The sequence below is a fragment of the Crocuta crocuta genome, unplaced genomic scaffold (genome assembly GCF_008692635.1).
Source record: "Crocuta crocuta isolate KB4526 unplaced genomic scaffold, BGI_CrCroc_1.0 scaffold92, whole genome shotgun sequence".
Classification (NCBI taxonomy): domain Eukaryota; kingdom Metazoa; phylum Chordata; class Mammalia; order Carnivora; family Hyaenidae; genus Crocuta; species Crocuta crocuta.
This window is the reverse complement of record NW_027528804.1, coordinates 5,250,004-5,272,463: the sequence shown is the minus strand read 5'-3', so window position 1 is coordinate 5,272,463 and position 22,460 is coordinate 5,250,004. Positions and strand designations below refer to the sequence as shown.

General features: G+C 37.6%; 1 protein-coding gene across 3 annotated transcripts in view; it reads right to left on the bottom strand.

Annotated features, from left to right (window-relative positions):
- Positions 1-863: 863 nt before the first annotated feature.
- Positions 864-22,460, bottom strand: part of GSTCD (glutathione S-transferase C-terminal domain containing) — a 135,881-nt gene continuing 114,284 nt past the window's right edge. For all 3 annotated transcript variants that reach the window (XM_077755771.1, XM_077755770.1, XM_077755772.1), the window contains exons 9-12: positions 9,334-9,467; positions 6,996-7,026; positions 4,446-4,515; positions 864-1,371 (exon numbers count right to left, since the gene is read on the bottom strand). In XM_077755771.1, the coding sequence (XP_077611897.1) occupies positions 1,235-1,371; positions 4,446-4,515; positions 6,996-7,026; positions 9,334-9,467 (372 nt within the window). In that variant the 3' untranslated portion in view covers positions 864-1,234. The remainder of the gene's footprint in view (positions 1,372-4,445; positions 4,516-6,995; positions 7,027-9,333; positions 9,468-22,460) is intronic.

The following is a 22,460-nucleotide window of genomic DNA, read 5'->3' as shown; positions in this document are numbered from 1 at the left end:
TTATTCCTGCATTTTAGCCCACACTGAGGAAAGAGTTGTTTATTAAAGTCCTTTTTCCTCTTGGCATGTGTCATACAGGGGTTGAAAACATCAAAATCAATGAAATAAATCTCATCTCAGATGGAATAACCCAAGACATGTAAATCTAAGTAATTAGCAGCATGTGAGAAAGGAAATGCCACCTGTCTTTAAAAACTGTGGCTGGTGGAATAAGGAGAATGTGAGAAGGGAGAAATATTCAAAGAAGCTTCCAAACTCTGCACTATATTCAATCTATATTCAATAAGTCTTACCAAAATAATGTAACTAAAAGATATGATACCTCAAAAACAAATCTTGTGACCATACATTATATTATGACATACAGAACTTAACTAATTCATTAATTTTTCTTTTCCATGATTTTTCCATAGGCAAACTATCTTGTTTCTTATAGCTCATCTTTGTGCCCTTAGAAGAATGTAGGTCAGATCTTGAAAATAATGGATCTTCAATAATTATTTACAAACTTGAATCAATTGATCAATGTATTTACTGGTTAGTTAGAATTTATGTCCAAATTACACGTTTCCATAATGAGAAATTTGCTGCAATTATTTTATGTCTTCATATTAAATGTTTGAACCGGTAATGATCTCATTTGGGAATTCATGGGAAATATATTCAAGGAAGTATATGAAATGAGATACAAATCCAACTCACTCTAGCTTAAAAAGTTAACTATACTGTAATAGCCTGATGAAATATTTTTAAAAACTATAGAAAAAGTCCAGTTGTTAAAAATACAACCCACCAACCAGTAAATCCCGCCGAATCTAGTTCTGGTCTCCATCTGAATATCTAAATGATTACAAACGCTGCAATGCTCACAACGGCTTTGATTAATTGTTCTGAACCGAACATCACATTGGCAAGATCAGAAAAGCTGGGAATTGAGAAGGAAATTGTTATTCCAGGGATGGAACTTCCACTGCTGAGTATTATTCTGTTGGCAGCTGAGACTTCAGGGGATTCTCACCATGAAAACCAGCAGTCCTTAATCATACATTACAAGAGCATTTGTGATGCTTTGCAGGCAGCCTTTCTTCCATGATTTTCCTGCTGCTTTCCTTCCTGAGCACAATCAGTTCAAGATGGCTAATGCTGTTTGCTAGCTATGCCAAGAACCTCCTAAGTGCCACTGGGCTTTCATCATGAAGACGGATGGCAAAACATCAAATGTGAATATCTCCTCCTAAATGGGGACTCCCACGATCATGTTATTTTTGGGAGAGCAGCTCTCTGGCTCCATGGATATTACTTGAACCGAGTAACCACGTTCTTCTGCAGCTCTTGCTCGATCCAGATCCACCAGGCACATGCACTGTTTTCCTGAAATACAGTAAAATGGTATCATGAGACATCCTACATCGAACAATTCAATTTCAGTTTGTCTAAGGGACTCTACACAGTGATAAAATCTACAAGTACCTGGGGAATGCTATATGCTCCCAAGTCCTCTTTGGTCTCTTTCAACTTCATTCTTGATCGGTATGGACACAAGACAATTACATATGACTTTTCACAGATTTATGTCTGCTGATGACTTAGAGAATGTTTACTTTTTAATATGTATTCATAAATAAACCTCAAATATAGACTACAGATCCTATTTCCCACTTTGGCTAGAAATACATTTTAAGACCTGGTCTCTGCATTTCCTGTGAAAATATATTACCTGTAGTATTAGGGGAAAATGGCATCTATCTTTAATAATATTTAAAGTATCATGCTGAGGGGTGCCTGGGTGGCTCAGTCAGTTAAGCGTCCAACTTGGCTCAGATCATGATCTCATGGTCCGTGGGTTCAAGCCTCATGACAGGCTCTGTGCTGACAGCTCCTCAGAGCCTGGAGCCTGTTTTGGATTCTGTGTCTCCCTCTCTTTCTGACCCTCCCCTGCTCGCACTGTTTCTCTCTCTCAAAAATAAATAAAAAATATTTTTAAAAAATTAAAAAAAAATTAAAGTGCTAAAGTATCATGCTGACTATGAGTCACCTGAGAGACATGATACATTTGAAAGTGGAATTTTTAGGACAAGGAAAAATGAGAAACAGAAAATATTTGCGAAAATTCTTAATAGTCTGTTGGTTCTTTCAGATTGAGTATAATGTAATCAATTTTCAGAACTCTTGCATCCCTATAAAAGAGTGGTATTCAATTTTCTTTGTAATCTTTGGAAAACAAAAGAGAAAATCTGCCTGGCAAGCAAAGCAGCTAATTTTGTGTTCCTTTGGCAAATGCTAATTTCTATGTTAAAGGTAGGTCTGGAAATAAAAATGATTTGAAGTTGAATACGTTCAAAGCTATGGTTTACTTTTATTCATTTCAATTCCTTTAAATTCAATACATGAATTTCATCCTCCAAGAGGTTACTGACTATGCAGAACTTCATTCCATTTTCCCTCCTAATTATAATAATGACTAAACATTATTTTTAAATACTTTACTTGAATGTCTGCAGGAACTACTGGACTTATGCAGCTTCAGTAGTGAAGCCAAATAACTGAAACAGAGAAGTTCTACAGAAGACAGAAGAACCCTCACAGGAAAACCAAGGAAGGGGAAATGAGTAGGTAAGAATTGGCAATGAGACACTCAGGTTTAAACTGTTTATTTTGTCCTTTTACCTTAAAAGCCCCTACGCCAAAAAGGATGCACTATGTTAGAAATGAAATGACATAAAGAGAGATGTCTTGAATTCCATGCAGGTGAAATCACCCTCTATTCATCAACGGTCCTGTGGCTGACATTGTTTCCCTTAAAATACTGTTTGTCCTTTAAGACATCTGTAAAGGTTCCCCCCACACCCATCTACTCTTAAGTTTAAAATGAAACATTCTCTGTCAGTATAGATGCCCTGCATTCCTTCAGTACCCACCCTGGGCTTACACTGCAGCTCATTTATCCTTGGCTTTGATCCCAGTCCAGTTAATTTTTCCTTTTCTATTACGTAGAAGAATCTCATGTTTTCACATGTTGAAGTATCTTTACAACTGAAATTCGATTGTTGGGAATCTACCTTTTGGGCCCTGGGAAGCTTCCTAAAATGTTCATAGAACAAAAGTATGGCCCATGCAAAGTACAGATGCTGACATTTGATGGAGTCTATGACTTTGAACCTGACTTTCCCTTGCCTCATACCAGTGATCATGCCAGATGCCACTCCTCCTGTTCAACTCCAGCAACTTAACCTTCCAGCGCTCCCTGAACATTCAAAATGTACACTTGACAAACTCAAAGTGTTGGCAATGGGGAAGAGAGGAGAGAAAAAGAATGGGAAGAAGACAGAGGTTGCAGGCAGGAAAGAGGAAGAGCTTTTCCCATATGTTTATGCTCCAGAGTGTGAGAAGGAGAAGGAAATCACTTCTTCCTTCAGGCTCAGGTCTCAAATGCCTCTCTAAATGTGTATCTTGCTATGCTGACTTTGACTTTAGAGTTTAAAGATAACTGCTTCTCATACAATACAGTCCCTGGATGCAAGCTAATTACCACATCTGGTGCCCAGCCAAGAAACAGCCATCTGTTTTCCAATATACTATGATGGCCTCCAATGTGGGGCTTTATTTTTGACTCCACTCAATCATCTCATGCCCTAATTTTGCAACCCGGCCTTCCAGTGATGTGACTCCAACACTGGGAAGCATTGCAAAAGTGGATAGGAGCTTCATGTCTGGAATCAAATAATTTGGGTTCATAGTGTGACTCCATCACCTACTGGGTAAAGGATCCTGGACAGGCTTTCGTCCTAGTTCCTTCATCTGTAAAGTCTAAATAATAGTACATATCCCAAAAGTATTTTCATTAGAATTTCCTGAGATAACGGGAAGGGCATTTCACTCAGTGCTTAAATGTGCACTGTTAGCCACTATTGTCCTTCTAAATGTGATTTCTTGTGTTAAAACAAAGTCTTGGATAAATTCATTATTTAAACTTGCAATGTTATTGTAGGTCTTCCAATTCCATGGTAATGTTTACTATTACAGATGTCCAATAAACTGGTCTATGATTAGTAATACATAAGCATAACTTTTTACCAAGAAAGAAAACTTTATCATCCTTGCTTATATATTTTTTAATGCGTTAATTTTGGCATGCGTAGTTGATTTTCCCATCTTTATTATTTTCCTCTGTGGCCTTTGACAGATCCTTCAGTTTGTTCATAACAGTAAGGACATAATTCTACACAATGTACGAATATTGAAAATGAATTTAAAAGTATTAATGTTAACAAAAATGGGATAAAATACTCTTACAGTCACAAAGCCCTTTTCAATATGGATGGCCTTTTTTGGAAAAAACAAACTTTAGTTCCTTGTTGATAAATGGACCAGTTTTCTCCAGATAGAGCCAGTCCATTCGTTCCTAGGCATAATCTACTCACCAGCTGCTCTGTGAAAACACATACCTATGAGCCTTCGCTGCGCTGGAAGCTGGACAGCTGTCTGATCCGCAAATCTGCACAGAATCATGTGTTCCTAAAAGAAAAAGCAATAGAATGCGAGTCTGTTTTATTCTTCTGCTTCAACATTGTGAAAATTATAAAAGCCACCTCATTTTTAATTGAATAAAGTACTGCATACATGATACTGCTAAAGGAAACACATTTTCAGAAAATGGCACTCAATAACCTTTTCCCTTCAAGCAGACTGTTTTTCAGATGAAGTTCTTAGGAACAGGTGCAAGGAGAATCCTCAGGGCCGTTTCACCAGTTGCTTTTAGCTCAAATATGGTCACAATTTGTGACTATCATGTGGTTAAACTAAAAGACCTAAAGTTCACTTCTATTTTTCCTGTAATAAAATTTGAATCTCAGGAATGTGGCTCTAAGAAGACAGTCTANACTCTCAATATATTTGGCTAAGACATCCATTACTTCTGGCTGGCAGGCCATCCATCAGGGTTAAGTCAAGAAATACTGAGATACCATCTTGCCACAATATCCAAGAAGCTGAGACTTTTCTCCAGAGCCTTTATACCTGAGACCCTCAAAAGGGCAGGTGGCCAAGCAGCCTTTGGGGGTGTGGGAGAAGGAGGAGACAAGGATGAACTGGGTACCAGTGAGTTTTCTCTTCTCTGGAAGAGACTGAGTGCCCTGTCTGTATTCTTTACAAAATTTATACTCTTCTCTAGCCCGTGAGACTGTGGCATCCTACCTCTTCATCGCCCTAGGTTTTTTCCACACATCCTCTCAGTTTGCTTTTAGTTAGTGTCACTCAAAGATGGATTAAAAATGGGGGCCTAATTTGAGTTTATTTTTCAACTCATTGTCCACTGTACTGCCAGGGTCTTAGAAAGGTAAAGTGTTTTGAATCTTATGAAAATAAAATTCCTGGGGTCCTAATGTCTCCCTAAAAACCTGGTAGTTCCCCAAGACATACAGACTTTAATTTCAGAAGGGAAGGAAAAGCCTGGTTCTGGATGAAAGCATGAGCACTTCAAGTTCCTTAGATGTGGGGGCAAGAGGGGGAAAGGAGAGGGTGGGAGACAGAGCAGGAGGTACATGTTTAAGGGTTATAAACCAGGTTGAAGGAGATATATGTGCCAATGTGATAGAAGTAGTCCCTCACTACTTCACTGTTGGATGGAGAAGGAAAAAAATCTTGAAAGATGGGTGCTAGCACATAAAATGAGGCTATGTATTTTTAGTGAGTCTGTGCAAGAAGTGAACTAAGAATCTAAACTAGTTTATGAAGTTTTAATGGGATTATTCATGTATTTCTGGCAAATTTCATTCCCATTTCTTAGATTGCATTATGTCACGTTATGGACCAATTAGTTAGCTACTGGTGATATTCAGAAAGCCAGAAATCTGTTTTGCTCAGATTGGTGACTCAAAACTATGTAATGTTCTGACTACTGTTGAGAGACAATTCTCTGTGGGTCTCTTGTGTTTCTTCATGCATTATGAGTAGAGGTGCTGCTTTGGTTCTAGACCGGGGGTGGCAAATGGTGGCCTGTAGGCCAAATCCAACCTATGACCTCTTCTTGTATGGCTCTCAACTTAAAAATGGTCTTTACAGTTTAAAATGTTTTTTTAATGTTTATTTATTTTTCAGAGAGACAGAGACAGAGCATGAGCAGGGGAGGGGCAGAGAGAGAGGGAGACATAGAATCCGAAACAGGCTCCAGCCTCTGAGCTAGCTGTCAGCACAGAGCCCGATGGGGGGCTTGCACTCACAAACCAGATCATCACCTGAGCCGAAGTCGGATGCTTCATGGACTGAGCCACCCAGGTGCCCCCCAAAAAGGTCTTTACAATTTTAAAGGATCATAAACCACCACCAAGAAAAGCAACAACAATGACCAGGACAAAGTATAATGGATGGGAGATTAAGTGGCGGACAAAACTTAAAATATTTATAACCAGCTGACTTTTACAGAAAAATTTCCCTGTGTTCTAGATCATCGACTCAAAGACATCTGTATAGGGAGCAGCTTTGGAAACAACACACTGTGTCCCTCCGGAGCAAAGGGCAGGAATGCCTGCTTAAAATTACACCTTAAAACACCTGGCTTTCCTGAGCTCAGTTTTCCTCTCCTGTAATGGAACTCACTGTGTGTGTAGGGGTCACCTGGCCTGTTTCATGCTGTCCAGGGGGAACTGGGTCTCGGGAGGTCAATGCAAAAATGATGATAGTCCGGCTGCTACCCTGTGTCTGTGATTCGGAAGTCTCCTCTCTGCCAGCCTTCACGGCACTGTGGCAGGCTCACAAGTTAGCTTGCAGGGTAAACGCTCAGACCTCTCGCAAATCTCACACCTACTTGGACATTAATCTTGATTTGCAAAACAAAAAATACCACCCCAAAACAAAGCGTCCCCCATACCCCATATTACATATTGATGAGTAACTCCAAGATAACTATAGATTACATATCCCATTAGAAATTTGAGAGGGGAAATATATAAAGGAATAAAAAGTATATTCTAAAGACATCTAGAACTTTTTAAGGTTACCTTGTATGATAAAGTTTTCTTGAATTGTTCACTGAAATAGAAAAGGAAAAAGAGTCATTATTTTAAATAGTAGAGAAACCAAATATTAGGAATAGAATCATCTATATTTTTATATAGAAGAAACTATAAGCAAAAATACATATTTTATCTGAGGAATACATAATGCCATCCTAAACTAAAAACTATGCCAGTTTGAAATGTCTTTATAAAAAGCCAAAGGCACACCATCAGTATGTTATTAATTTTAAAGAACTTTGCGAATATTGTTTAGACTATTAGAGACACACAACCATTTTGTTTTTCTCTTTCCCACATGGGTGCACACAGATTCAGGTGTTTGTTTTTTTAAATGCTTTTTTTTAAATTTTGAAAGAGACAGAGAGAAAGAGAAAGAGCGCGCGCAAGCTGGGGAGGGGCAGAGAGAGAAGGAGACAGAGGATCTGAAGTGGGCAGCACAGAAAGCTGGACGTGGGGCTCGAACTCACAAACCATGAGACCTGAGCTGAAGTCAGATGCTTAACCGACTGACCCACCCAGGTGCCCCAGATCCAGGGGCTTTAAATTGTAGGTTTCACTGCTCTTCAGGTGTGGTGAGGCCAAGAGATCAGGCGATGACTGCCATGTGTTTTCCTCACAGTTCCCACACAGGCCACATGGGAGAGCACCAGACTGGTTAGAAGGCAGAGGGAGTGGGATGACATGTGGGCAAGAGCCTTTGTTAGGGAATTCCATAGGCAGGAATGGCTTAGCAGGACGGACAAGCTCAGGACTGGCTAGCGTGAATGATGTCAGTGGCTCTGGCGATAGGGGCTGCCCCCAGTTGTCTGGTACCTGACCCTGGGGTGATTAGGGCAGGGGGATAATGGCCTGCGAGTGGTTTTCCAATGACAATAGGAGAAAATATCAAAAAATCTACAGAGATATGAAAATGTTGACAGACGCTAAAGTAAGATTTTAAAATCAATTAAGTGAAACTACAGGCTGAATAACTCAAACTAGCATTCTTAAGAATCTTTATAGAGCTAGACTTATAGATTTCTTGATGGTTGTGAAAGAAACATTTTATCTGTATAGGTTCAGAATAAAGAGATATTTCAGCTATTCAATAAACCCTAAGTTATATTTTATTATTCGCTTTTCCAAAGTTCCTTTGGTTTTCTCTCAACTGGTAGATTGTGGTAAAGAACAAAATAATGAAATACACAAAAAAAATCAAAAAGTAAAAGAAGGCTATTTTTTGTACCTTGTTACTTTACTCAGAAGCCTTTAACTATAAATTCTGATGGAAATTTTCTAAGATTTCTTAAAAGTAATTATGCAAATGACCAAGCTTTTTTTTTTTTGACACATGGGATAGAATTTTCAAACTAACATATTTAATCTATTCTATCTTAAAAATGATCAGGGGCTCCTGGTGACTCAGTCAGTTAAGTGTCTGACTTGGGCTCAGGCCATGATCTCATGGTTCATGAGTTGGAGCCCCTCGTCTGGCTCTCTGCTGTCAGCACAGAGCCCACTTAGGATCCTCTGTCCCTCTCACTTTCTGTTCCTCCCCTGCTTGCTCTCTAGCTCTCTCTCAAAATAAATTAAAAAAATAAACTTAAAAAAATAAAATAGGGGGATGGGTTAAATGGGCATTAAGGAGGGCACTTATTGAGATGAGCACTGGGTGTCATAAGTAAGAGATGGATCACTGGGTTCGACTCCTGAAGCTCAGACTACACTGTGTGTTATCTAACTTGGATTTAAATAAAAATAGATAGATAGGTAGGTAGATAGATTAAAATACTATTGCTACTACTGTGACTGGCAACAGGTCACAATTTATTGGATGCCTACCCTATGCTGCTTCTAAGTGCTTTACATTCAGATCATTCAATTCTCACACAAACCGAGGTTGTTACTGTTATGACCTCCATTTTGTAGATAGGAAGGGTAAGCAAAAAGAGTTTAAGGAAAATTGCCTGAGGAGAAACAATGTATAAAAGTCTGAGGAGCCAATTCTTGCACCCAGGCAGAAGCCTTGCAGGTTCTACGCACGTAACCCCTATACCCACTGCCTCTCATTGGTGGTGAGAAATGCCAAAGCCATCAGACTCCTAGTCGGCTCAGTCTCAGACTTGCTTCTAAATGTGTCTTCTGGAGCTGGATCCAGAGAAAAATCAAGGAGGAGCCATGGAGGATGCATTTTCCTTATCTAACTTATAAATAACACCTGCCTCTGTAGAGAGAGGAAATGAGCTCAAAACTGAATTCTCATTGCAACTTTATATCAAGTGAGTTTGGTATGTCCCTTTATTCCCCACATTTGTGCCTTAGGTAGAACACTAAATATCACCTTTTTGGAAAATTAAACTTTGAGGTGTTCTGAATGAAACCATAACAGCAAGGGCATGTGACAAAGGCAGCCCGCGTTTTGATGCAGTGCTCGATTACCATGTCCGTTGCTGCTCCACAAGCATGCAGTGCCACCTGGAAAACAAAACCAGACACGGGCACTAAGTTCTTTCTTAACCAGCAGTGCTATTTTTGCCTTTTTTTTTTTTTAACTTTGTTTAAAAAAATTTTTTTAATGTTCTTATTTTTTTGTGTGTGTATGTGTGTTTGAGAGAGACAGAGGGACAGAGCATGAGCAGGGGAGGGAGCAGAGAGAGATAGGAGACATAGAATCTGAAGCAAGCTCCAGGCTCTGAGCTGTCCGCACAGAACAAGAGCACAGAACCCGATGGGGGGCTCGAACTCATGGACAGAGAGATCGTTAGATGCTTAACCTACTGAGCCCCCCTATTTTTTTTTTAACTTTTTGTGTGAGGACTGATCCTCTGAGGGTTTCAAGTTACCAGAATATTATTCCATAACAGTTTTAATAGTTCTCATTTGGACATACCAAAGGACTAGTTAGCTATTCATATTAATTAAGAAAACTAAGCAAGGTTACAAATGGAATGTTGTAAATGAAGCAGAAGATTCATTCAATGGAAAATCTGACGTGATGTTAAATATGGAAAGTTTAATATGTATGCATGTCTAAACCTAATGTTTTTGCTGATTATGAACTTAGTTCAGTTGTAACACTGTGGCAAGAATACTGGGTTGAAATCTGAATTTCTAGTCTCAAACTGTAGTTGCCTGTTAAAATATAACTTCTTTGGGCTTCAGTATAAACTATCGTTAACAATCTGACATATAACAATGCTGTTGCAAAAATTAAATGAAAATGTTTTTGAAAACATTCTTTCAAATGGTGCATGAATGTAATCTAATCAATGTTGTGTGAAAACTGATCAAATCATTTTTAGTAGTGCCTTTTCATATTCATATAACAGTTCTTAACATTGTGAATCGCATGAACTACTTTCAATGGGTTTACTTTAAAAGGAAGGAATAAAATTATGAAGTGAAGTCTGATTAGGGCTTCAATAATTCATTTAAAAAAACTCCAAAAATGATTTTGAAATGTTTTCAAAACAAATTCCTTAAATATATCTATATTGTATCACAATCTAAAATAGACAATTGTGAAATTAGGCTCAGTAAAGCAAAATAGCACCTTATGAAAGAAAATCTGATATGAGGATCTTAAAAAATAAAGCATTTTGTCAGAAAAATGCTCAGATCTCTATTTCACTCTGGACAGAACCAAATTGTATATAATTCTTCTTTCTAAGGACAGATCTCTCAACTTCAGGGGAGGTAGGGGCTTTCAAGATGAAGAGGAGATTTTCTGGAAATGGTGAGTATCATAAGCCAGACTCCTCTCTTGAACTGGAAAACCAAAAGCAATGTTGTACTGTGAAGAGAAAAGCCAGCTGTCTCTGCTCTCGCCCCTTCTCCGGGATCTCTCCTCCTCCAGGCTTACACTGGTGTAGAAGTCAGCAACCCCTGTGGTTGCTGTCAACCCACCTGTCCTGTTTCGGTCTGAAAGTCGAGTCTGGGAAGGCTGCTGCCCAGTGACGGCAGAAGTACAGGGCAATTGGAAATAAAGAACTTTGATTTCTCATCTACCCTTTTTATTTAATCAGCTTTGCACAGTAAAGCTAAGACCATTTCTTATTTTCATGACTAGCCAGAGAAAACCTCACCATAAAAATTATAGATGCATTTTTCCCTGGAGGGAAAGAAAAGAGAACCAACACTCCTTGAATGCCCTTTATGTGGGGGCACTAGGCGGGGTGATGGCATGCAGATATTTCTGTGTTCATGACAGCCCTCAAAGATTTTATTATTTCCATTTTAGAAGTAAGGAAACCAAGGCTCAGAGAAATTAAGAACATGCCCACAACAAAGCAGGTCCTGAGGGGCAGGATCCTGACCCCATAGATTGAACTCATGCATTAATTACATCAGGCTGCTTCCCCACAAAACCCCCTTAAGTCTCTTAAAGAAAAGTTTAGACTATTTACTTTTATGATTCTCTCTTTACTTAGGTTCACATTTTCTTTGCTACACACAAAAGAAATGAATTTACTTCCCTCATTTAAACAAAGCAACTAAACCTATGAACTACTGGGACGCCTGAGTGGCTCAGTTGGTTAAGCATCTAACTTCGGCTCAGGTCATGATCTTGCAGTTCATGAGTTTGAGCTCTGTGCATTGGGCTCTGTGCTGACAGCTCAGAGCCTGGAGCCTGCTTCAGATTCTGTATCTCCCTCCCTCTCTCTGCCCCTCCCCTGCTGATGTTCTGTCTGTCTGTCTCTCTCAGAATAAACAAACATTAAAAAAAGTCTAAGAACTATTTACATAATGGATTTTAGTCCTAAAAGCTTTTATGGCTTCATATGTCCCTAATTTCCCTTGTTATCAAGCACAGGTCGGAAACAACAGGCAAATAAAAAGAGAGATAGAGATCAATGGGACAATTTATATATGAATATTTGTATAAATTACATTTAGCATAAAACAAAGGTGGCACTTCAGATTACTGGAGAAAAGATGGACTTTTTATTTAATTTATTTTGTGTTTTATTTTTGAGTAATCTCTACACCCAATGTGGGGCTAGAACTTAGAACTCTCAGGTCAAGAGTCACATGCTTCACTGACTGAGCCAGCCAGACACCCCACAGATAGACTTTTTAATAGATACACTGGGTAAATCCTACAGCCATGTGAAAAATAAAATTAGATCCTTTCCTTTCATCATACATAATACATTTCAAATGGATTCGAGATTTAAAATGCAAAACAACAACAACCATGAGTGAATTCCTCTATAACCTAGGGGAGTGGGAAATACTTAACTATGTCTGAAATATGCAATGGGGGTAAGGTTAATACATTTGACAAAGTAAAAATAGAAAAAAAAGTTTTAAATGGCAAAAGCACATACCAAAAACCATACATAAAAAGACAAATGACAAAGTGAGGAAAAATACTGGCAACTTATAAACAAAGGGTTACTATCCTTAATACTATAGCAAGCTTCTGAAAATAAAGTACAATAATCTGATACTAAAATGGACATGAGATTTGGACAATTCAGAAATATGCAAACATGTCTTAAACCAAAGCTGCTTAATATTGCTCAAGATAAGAGAAATAAGTATTTAAACTACATTAAGATACTACTCATCACCTATTAGAGTAGCAAAAATTCTAAAATTTGATGACAGTCTATGGGCTAGGGTGTATAGGAAAACAATATCATACCCTGATGGGAACACAATGATGTCAAGACCCCTTGGAGGAGGAATTTAGCAATATCCAGCAAAATTGCATGTGTAATTTGTGATCTCATTTCTAACAATCTGTTCAAGGGATACACTGGCCAAAACATAAAAAAGACTTATTCATTGAGGCAATATTTGAAATAACAACAAAATGGAAATAAGCCAATTTTCCATTGACGGCGGACTGGTAGCTTACTCTGCAGCTCTAAAAAGGAATGAAAAATATTTCTCTACATGGCCATGGTAGATTTTATTAGATGAAAAATAATGTTAAAAAAGCCTCAAACTATTTTCAGCAGTCATCATTGGCGGCTGTATTTTTGTGTTAGAACTTGAACGTGTATATTGTCAGATAAAACAAATAAGACATATGCTGATGTCACTAGGAAACAACAAAACTTTTTTTAAGCATAGGAGAAAGAAGAAAGAGATGGGCATAGATAAGTGAGGCTAAGTTAAAATCCCATAGTTCTGAATTTAAATTGGAAGTGTCAGTATGAAACCATGATGATTTTTTTTAATTGCCTAGCTCAGACCACAGTAAAGCCTGGAAACAAAGAGCAAACCAGTAGCAATGACCATCCCCGGTATCTAAATTGTGGTAATCTAAATAGCATGTTCCTTTAAAGAAATGTAAGCTCCATGGAGAAATAGCTGGATAGGAGGCAGAACATGCACAAGATGAGCTGGGATATCTTGTTAGACTGAAAGCACAGACACTATCAAATACTATTGAAGTCTTATCAAAAGGACTCAGGAGCCAACCTCAGGGGGCTTCCACTGAACGAACATGGGGATATTTGAGCATCAGTGAGAACAATAACTACAATGGATTGAAGTATTTCAAACATTAAATTGATGAGTCAGTAATCATATTGAAAAAACAAAAGCAACTGGTCACTTTTGGTAGATAACCAACTCATTCTGAAAACCAGAAAATACAGGGGAAGAATTTAGTTTTATCCAGCCTTTTCTATGTGAAATGTACCTCAGCATAACCAAGCAGTTAATAAAGTAAATGAAGATGGAATGATAAAACTAGAAGAATATCACCATTTTGTAATCCTTGCTGAAATAATGGAGTTAGGGTTGATGATCACAAATGCTGCTAACACTATACAAGAGACAATCATAGATATAAGGGTCTACTGATAGAACACAGCATTTACCTGATCTGATTATGTCTTTACAATCTAGATCTAATTTCTAGGCAATACAGGGAACAGGGTAATATGCGAAAAAACACCAGGGGGATATGATCAGCAAAATCCAAATTGTGGGAAATTCTAAAGGAAAAACAACATCACTATATAAACAAACTTCAAGGGAAAAGAAGAGACAGGGATGGTGTAGTAGGTGGAATGAGCCTCTAAAGATGTCCACGTGCTAATACCTGAAAGCTGTCAACATGGCAAAAAGGACTTTTTGCAGATGTAATTAATATTAAGAACCTTAAAAATACCAAGATTTTTCGGGATTTACATGGGTGGGCTCAATCGAATCACATGAGGCTGTAAAAGTGGAGAACTTTCTCAGGTGAGAAGAGAGATGAAACATAAGAAAAAGTTAAAGAGATCTGAAGCATGAGAATGACCTGAACCATAATTGCTTGTTTTCATGGATAGCTCTAGAAGCTGAGAATGAATCCTGGCTGAGCCAGCAAGGGAGCATGCACCTTAATCAACAGTATGCAACTAAATTCTACAAACAACCTGAATAATCTCTCTTAGAGCCTTTAGATTAGAGCCAAACCAAGCCAACAGCTAACTTTGACCTAATGACACCTGGACTGGAGAAACTAGTTGAGCCCACATGGATTTCTAACCTATAGAACTCTAAGATAATACATTTGTGTTATTTTAAGTTTATTTATTTTGAGAGAGAGAGCATGCATACAAGCGGGGGAGGGGCAGAGAGGGAGAGAGAGAATTCCAAGCAGGTTCCAGCTGTCGGTGCAGAAGAAACAGGGCTCAAACTCATGAACTGTGAGATCATGACTTGAGCCAAAATCAAGAGTTGGATGCTTAACTGACTAAGCCACTCAGGTGCCCCAAATTTGTGTTATTTTAACCTGCCATATTTGTGGTAAGTTTTTACAAGAGAAATAGAAAATGAATGCAGATGAAAACCTATAAACTTTAAGCCTTAAGATTCATATTAACCATTTCAATTTTTGTATCTTACTTCAATCCTTACTAAAAGAAATTCAACGTAAAAAAAACCCCATGAGACAGCTGATGTAGAAAGTTTCTACAGCAACACGAAGTAAAAGTGATTTTGTTGAGTAATTTGCTATTCTTTCCTATTAATCAGTAAAAGCGTATAATTATTACTTGGAGCTCTAGAAATCACACAATTCATTCATTCATCAGTCTTTCATTCATTCATTCAACAATTACTGGGCATTTTGCATTTACTGGTATTATGGTAGTGGCTGGGAATACAAACGTCAAAAATATGATCCCTTTTCTATGCTCTGGAAATAGTAACAACTGAATCCAAGCTATTTAATACATTAATCAACTCAATCTGGGAATCATATTGGTTGAAACAACTCATAAAGTTCTGGTTATTTTATGTCTCTAATGTTGTGATTCACAGGGGGTACAAAGAAGAGTAAAATACAAACAGTACACAAACCTGTCTAATACAAGATAGATTAAGTGCCATTAAAAAAGCACAAACAAAAATCAAAGGAGGGACAAGGGATATTCAGACAAGGAAAATTCAGAAAGGGTATCCTGGAGAATGTGGGATTTGAGGAAGGCCTTGTAGGATAGAAAGGAGTTTAGAAAGCAAAGAAGTAACAGGCACAGAGGAAAGAACAGGCAGCATTTTCATGAAATAGGGAGTGATATTAACATCAATAATAATATAAAATTTAATACTGAGTAAAGTGCTACGTTAAGTGCTTTCCATGTATTTACTTGTTTAACACAACAACTCTAATGAAGTAAAACTACTGTTTTATTTATCTTTTTCATTGTGGTAAAGAACACATAAGATTTACCATCTTAACCATTTTTTAGTGTTTATTTTTGAGAGGAAGAGAGACAAAGCGCGAGTTGGGGAGGGTCAGATATAGAGACACAGAATCTGAAGCAGGCTCCAGGCTCTGAGCTGTCAGCACAGAGCCTGACGTGGGGCTCGAACCCACGAACCTCAAGATCATGACCTGAGCCAAGGTCAGACGCTTAACGGACTGAGCCACCCAGGTACCCCCGATCTTAACCATTTTTAAGTGTACATATTGTTGTGAATCAAGTCTCCAAAATGTTTTCATCTTGCAAGACTGAAATTCCATTCTAATTGAACAACAACTTCCCTTTCCCCCTCCCCTCAGCTCCTGGTAACCACCATTCTACTGTCTATTTCTATGCATGTGACTACCTTACATACCTCATATAAAAAGAATCATACAGTATTTGTCTTTTTGTAACAGGCTTATTTCACTTAGCATAACATCCTCAAAGTTCATCCAGGCTGCAGCATGACAGGATTTCCTTCTTTTTTAAGGCCGAATATATGTATTTATCACATTTTGTTTGTCCATTCATCTGTCCACGGACATTTGAGTAGCTTCCACCTCTTGGTTATTGTGAATAGTGCTGCTGTGAACATGGGTGTGCCAATATCTAAGTAGGAACTGTTTTAAGATGAGAAAATTGAGGCCCAGAAAGGGCAATAACTTATTTCAGGTCACACAACAAATTAAGAACCCTAACTACTAACTAGGTGCCCACCCTAGATAACTATACTTTACAAATACATTCCCTTTCATTTGATTCATCTCATTGGCCCTACAGTCTTGTGAAATTACAACACCATAGGGAATTAACATGCATTATCTGCTAGATGTCAAAATCTTCACATTATTTTCTTGATTTAATCATTTAATTATTTTTCTTAATTTAATACGTTAAGTAGTTCTTATTATCTCCATTTTCATTAGCACGTCTAAGGCCACCTCACTAGTGAGACTGGTTTAAGGTCACAAGCAATGAAGCCATGATTTAATCTCACACTATCTGACACCGAACTTTGCTGTAGTTCTTGACGTTCCCAGTTGTTCCTTTCTGAGATGTGGGGAGGGAACAAGAAGTCCTTCACTGGGTTTCAGTCCCAGCTCTCCCATCAACTTGCTATGTTCCTCAACTTCTCTATCTGTAAAATGAGAAGGTTGAACTGAATGATCTCTAAATTTGCCCAGCCCTATTAGGCTCTGCACCTTTGCGTCTCAAAGGATTCTTAGCCAGATATTTTATACAGAAGCAGGTTTGGTCTCAACTGTGCACCCATGTTCCTCCTCTTTCAAAACCATTGTGTAATTACATTGTAGATAATTGGTTTTAAAATTCAAATAATGCTAAAAGGCAGGTACAGTAATAACAAAGGGTCCCTTGTTCTGTACACTCTTCCGCCCCTGAATGAATGTCTGGCAACCCAAGCCCACGCTTGTCAACTCACTGGTGTTCTTTCCTGAAATCCATCTCTTTTTCTATATAACAACTGCACATTGCTATCTCTTGATTTACAAATATTAGACCTTATTTATTGATATTTTTTTTTATGGGAGATGAGGTTCTGTTTTGGTTTGGTTTATTTTTTTACATTTATATCTTTTTCCCTTTTACCAACCTCTTAATATTATCCCCAATTTGGGGCACCTGGGTGGCTTAGTCAGTTGAGCGTCCAACTTCAGCTCAGGTCATGATCTCTCGGTTTGTGGGTTTGAGCCCCGCATGGGGCTTGCTGCTGTCAGCACAGGTCCTGCTTCAGATCTTCTGTCCTCCTCTCTCTCTCTGCCCCTCCTCAGCTCATGCCCTCTCTCTCACTTAATAAAATATTAAATATTTTATCGATTAAATAAAACTTAAAAAATACTATTTCCAATTTTTAGTTAAGTGTTTTTGCAATGTTTTTATTATTATTGCTTTGTATAGATACTGTTCACTGCTGAGCTAAAGTGTGCTGTACAGTTTTTTTAACATCCGATTTTAACATTCAAGACTCTGCTAAAAGCTCTGTAAAATGCCCTTTTATTTAACTTTCCACTGTATGAAAACTGCCAAGTAATCAATCAATTCCATTTTTCTTTCCTGGGCCTTCTGACCTTTAACTAATGATCAATGTTTCTAGGCCTCCCACCTAGCTCTGGTCCTGAAATTCCCTTTCCCATTATACTAAAGAACTCTCTTCAGCCCCTATGGTGGTGGATACCACTTATTCCTTTTTCTTCTTTAGTCTCTCATGTTAGTGAAGCACAACTTCCAGGAGTTTCCTGAGGTACATTTCTGGAGACCTTGAAATTTCTTTATTACTTTCACACTTGATTGACAGATTGATCAGGTATAAAATCTTAGGCTGGGAATTGTCCTTTAGAATTCTGAAGGCATCGCTTCACTGTCTTCCAGCTTTCTAAGTTGCTATTGAGATTTGTGATGGCATCAAAAGGCCAAATTCCAAATTTTTGGTATATGGCTCCTCCTTTTCTTCTCTGGAAACTGTTAGGAACTTCTTTTCATCTTTGATGTTGTAAAATTTCACAACAATATGCCTTGGTTTAGGTCATTTTTCAAGCAAGCTTTTTATTTTTTTATTGGAGTATAATTAATATACAGTGTTATCGGTTTCAGGTGTACAATATAATAATTCAACAATTCTATACATTACTCAGTGCTCATCAAGATAAGTGAACTCTTGATCCCCTTTATCCATTTTAGGCCCTGCTCCTCCAGGAAACTACCAGTTTGTTCTTTGTATTTAAAAGTCTGTTGTTTTGTTTGTCTGTTCTGTCTTTTTTTGTTCATTTGTTTCTTAAATTCTATGTATGAGTGAAATCATATGGTATTTGTCTTTCTGTGACTTATATCACTTTTCATAATACCCTCTAAGTGCATCCATGTTATTGCAAATGGCAAGATCTCATTCTTTTTTATGGCTGGGTAATATTCTAGTGTGTGTGTGTGTGTGTGTGTGTGTGTGTATCTTCATGCATTCATCTATGGATGGACACTTGGGTTGCTTCCATATATTGCCTATTGTAAATAATGCTGCAATAAACATAAAGTGCATATATCTTTTCAAAACAGTGTTTTAATTTTCTTAGGCCAAATACCCAACAGCGAAATTACTGGATCATATGGTAATTCTATTTTTAACTTTTTGAGGAAACTCCATACTGTTTTTCACAGTCACTGTACCAATTTACATTCCCAACAAGAGTGCATGACGTTTCCTTCTACTCCACATCCTTGCCAAAACTGGATATTTCTTGTCTTCCTGATTTTAGCCATTCTGACAGGCATAAGGTGATATCTCATTGTGGCTTTGATTTGCATTTTCCTGATTGGGGATGTTGAGCATCTTTTCATGTGTCTGTTGGCCATCTCTATGCTTTTTTTGGACAAATATCTATTCAGGTTCTGCTTAAAATGCCCATTTTAAATCAGATTGGTGGGTTTTGTTGTTGTTATTTATGTTTGTTTTTGGTATTTTTATAAGGTCTTCATATATTTTGGATATTAACTCCTTATCAGATATATCATTTGCAAATATGTTCTCCCATTCAATTAATTGCCTTTTTGTTTTGTTGATGGTTTCCTTCACTGTGCATAAGCTTTTTATTTTGGTGTACTCCCAGTAGTTTATTTTTCCTATTGTTTCCCTTGCTTTAAGAGACATATCTAGAAGAATGTTTCTATGACTAATGTCAAAGAAATTATTGTCTATGTTTTCTTCTAGGAATTTTATGATGTTAGGTCTCTCATTTAGGTTTTTAATGTATTTTGAGTTTATTTTTGCATGTGGTGTAAGAAAATGGCCTAGTTTCATTTTTTTACATGTAGCTGTCCAGTATTCCCAGCACCATTTGTTGAAGAGGCTGTTTTTCCCCATTGTATATTCTTGCCTCTTCTGTTGTAGATTAATTGACCGTACAAGTGTGGGTTTATTTCTAGGCTCTCTTTCTGTTCCACTGATCTATGTGCCTATTTCTGTGCCAGCACTGTACTGTTTTTGATTGCTATAGCTTTGTAGTAGTTGCTTTTTAAATCAAGAAAAATGGATCCTTCATTATTGACACTTTTCTGTTTTTTTAATATTTTCCTTCCCACAATTTTATGTTTTCTCTTTCTAGTCCTATTCTTGAGATATTGGGTTTCATGAACTGAATCTTTAAAAAAAAATGTTAATTTCAGTTTCTATTTCTTTGTCTTTTTTCTTCCATTTTTTAGGTGATGTCCTACACAACATCTTTCAGATTTTCTTCTTTTTTTTTAAAGTTTATTTATTTATTCTGAGAAAGAGAGAGAGAGAGCGAGCGAGCAGGGGAAGGGCAAAGAGAGGGAAAGAGAGAGAGAATCCCAAGGAGGCTCCATGCTGTCAGCTCGATATAATGAACTGTGAGATCAGGACCTGAGCCGAAATCAAGTGTCAGAGGCTTAACTGACTGAGCCACCCATGTGCCCCTATTGTTTCTGTTGTTTTTTTCTTTGTTTTTTTTGTTTTGTTTTCTTGGTTAACATATTTTTAGTTTCCAAGAAGTTCCTTCTTGTTCTTTGTTCATTTTTNTTTCTTGGTTAACATATTTTTAGTTTCCAAGAAGTTCCTTCTTGTTCTTTGTTCATTTCCCCCCCCCCATTTTCATTCTATCCTTGTTTCATTCACTAAAGAGTAAAGGACTAAAAAGTTGATTGGAAGTACTGAATGAAAGACTTGAACCCTGGTGGGCTTCACTAGTGACTGAGTGATCAGATGGCTAGTCTTCCCCCTTTTTTCTAAATTACAGCTATAGTATCTGTAGTTATTTTCTTTGAGGGCAGTTTTTATTCCGAAGAGAAACATTTTTTGATTTCTTTGAGAACATAATTATAGCTTCCAAATTTCTGGAATTAAGGGCAAATGGGCGTGAGGGGGAGGAGATCCATCACTCAGTGTGCAGATTCTCACTGAGTTCTTGTTTTCGGTATGGCACACCACCCTTGCTCTCCTCTGAGAACAGTATCCCTGTATTTTGAGCATCTCTGGCTCAGTTTCTTCATGGAATAAACATCTAGTCTCTTGCAGGAGTCAGGGAGTCTACTCAAGATAAGGGTAGGAATCTGGGTCTCTAAATAATATTTTTAATTAAAGATGATTTCGACTCCTCCTTATCCCCTTCCTCTGAGGTTTCTGGTGTTCTAAATTCTTGACATATTTTGGGATCCTGTGAGAGCAAACTGACTTGCTTCCTTATAGTCACTCCCTCTCCTCATGTTCTTAAGTTTGATCTTCCTCTTTTCTACTCAATCCTTTACCATTTTTCTTTAATCTGCTTTCTGCCTTCATATATAATGGTTCAAGTTACAGAATCTTCAACAGAGCCTCATCAAAGATGGAGTATGATTCTTCTGGTTTTTGTTCTCCTTGTTATTTGGAAGTCTGATCTTTCTTGGGGAGAAGGGGGTTGAAATACCTCTATCCACTGTCTTGACCTGGGAAGTCCTCCATTGCAAAATGGTTTTTTAAAACTGCGTTTGCAGACTACATACTTCCTCAAGTTCCTTTTCTTTTAAAACAGGGATTACATAAATAACTCATCAAAAGTGTTACTGAATTACATTGTATAATTGCATGTGCATGTAATTGTATACAAACATACATAGCTAGAAATGAGCTTGTAATTAAGCACTCAGCACTGATAAATCATAAACTATCATATTAAAAATTGTTATGGGTATGATAGAAAAACTGTTTTGAGATTTTGATATATATATTGGCAATATAGAAAATATTCACCAATACTGTTAGAAATCAGTATCTATTATTTGGTTCAGAAGACTCTATTACTATTGGAAGTAGCCAGCTAAAGCATTTTGGTGGGAAAGTTATTTAGCATTGACATAGTTTTTGTTTTTTAATGCAGTGTGTTTTTCCATAGTCATGGTACTTTCTGTAGTATTGTTTGAGAGCATGCATATTAATACACATGGTAAATTAGGTCTTAAAGAGCATAATCTTATCAAGTAAGTTTTCACAATAATGAAGATTATTTATCCTGCATTAAACAGGAAGGCAATAATTCTTAAAAAAAAAAAAAGAAAAAAAAACAAACAAACCTGTGCGCCTGTTGATTGAGTGCCTGACTCTTGAATTCAGCTCAGGTTAAGATCACATAATTTGCTGGACTGAGCTCTGCACCGGCTCTGTGCTGACAGTGTGAGCCTGCTTGGGCTTCTCTCCCTCCCTCTTTCTCTCTCTGTCCCTCACATGCTTTCTCTCTCTTTCTCTCAAAATAAATAAACTTTTTTAAAGCCTTAAATGTCTTCTTTTGAAGCAAATTTTTCTAAGTTTCCCTTTAAGGGTCTTAGTTTGGGCTGCTATAAGAAAAAAGAAATGACTATACAGTGGACAGCTTAAATAGCAAACATTTTTCTCACAGCTCTGGAGGATGAGAAGACTGAGATCAGGGATCCTGGTGAGGGATCCCTTCCTGGTTTGCAGATAGAGAGCTGGGAGAGGAAGGAAACCCTCTTTTCCTAAGGGGCACTCATTCCATTCAGGAGGGCTCCACCTTTATGACCTAATTACCTAACAAAGGCCCACCTCCTATACTATCACATTAAAGGTTAAGAATTTCACATATGAAACTTTGAGGGAGGACACAATTTCAATCCATAACACATAATTCAGGGTCATTCAGCTGCATATATTGAAACTGGGAGGAAAAAATACCTTCTTGGATATTTCTTATTTTTGAAAAGACTTTTATATTTTCCTCAGGATACTAATCGTCATTATAAGAAAAATAAAATAAGC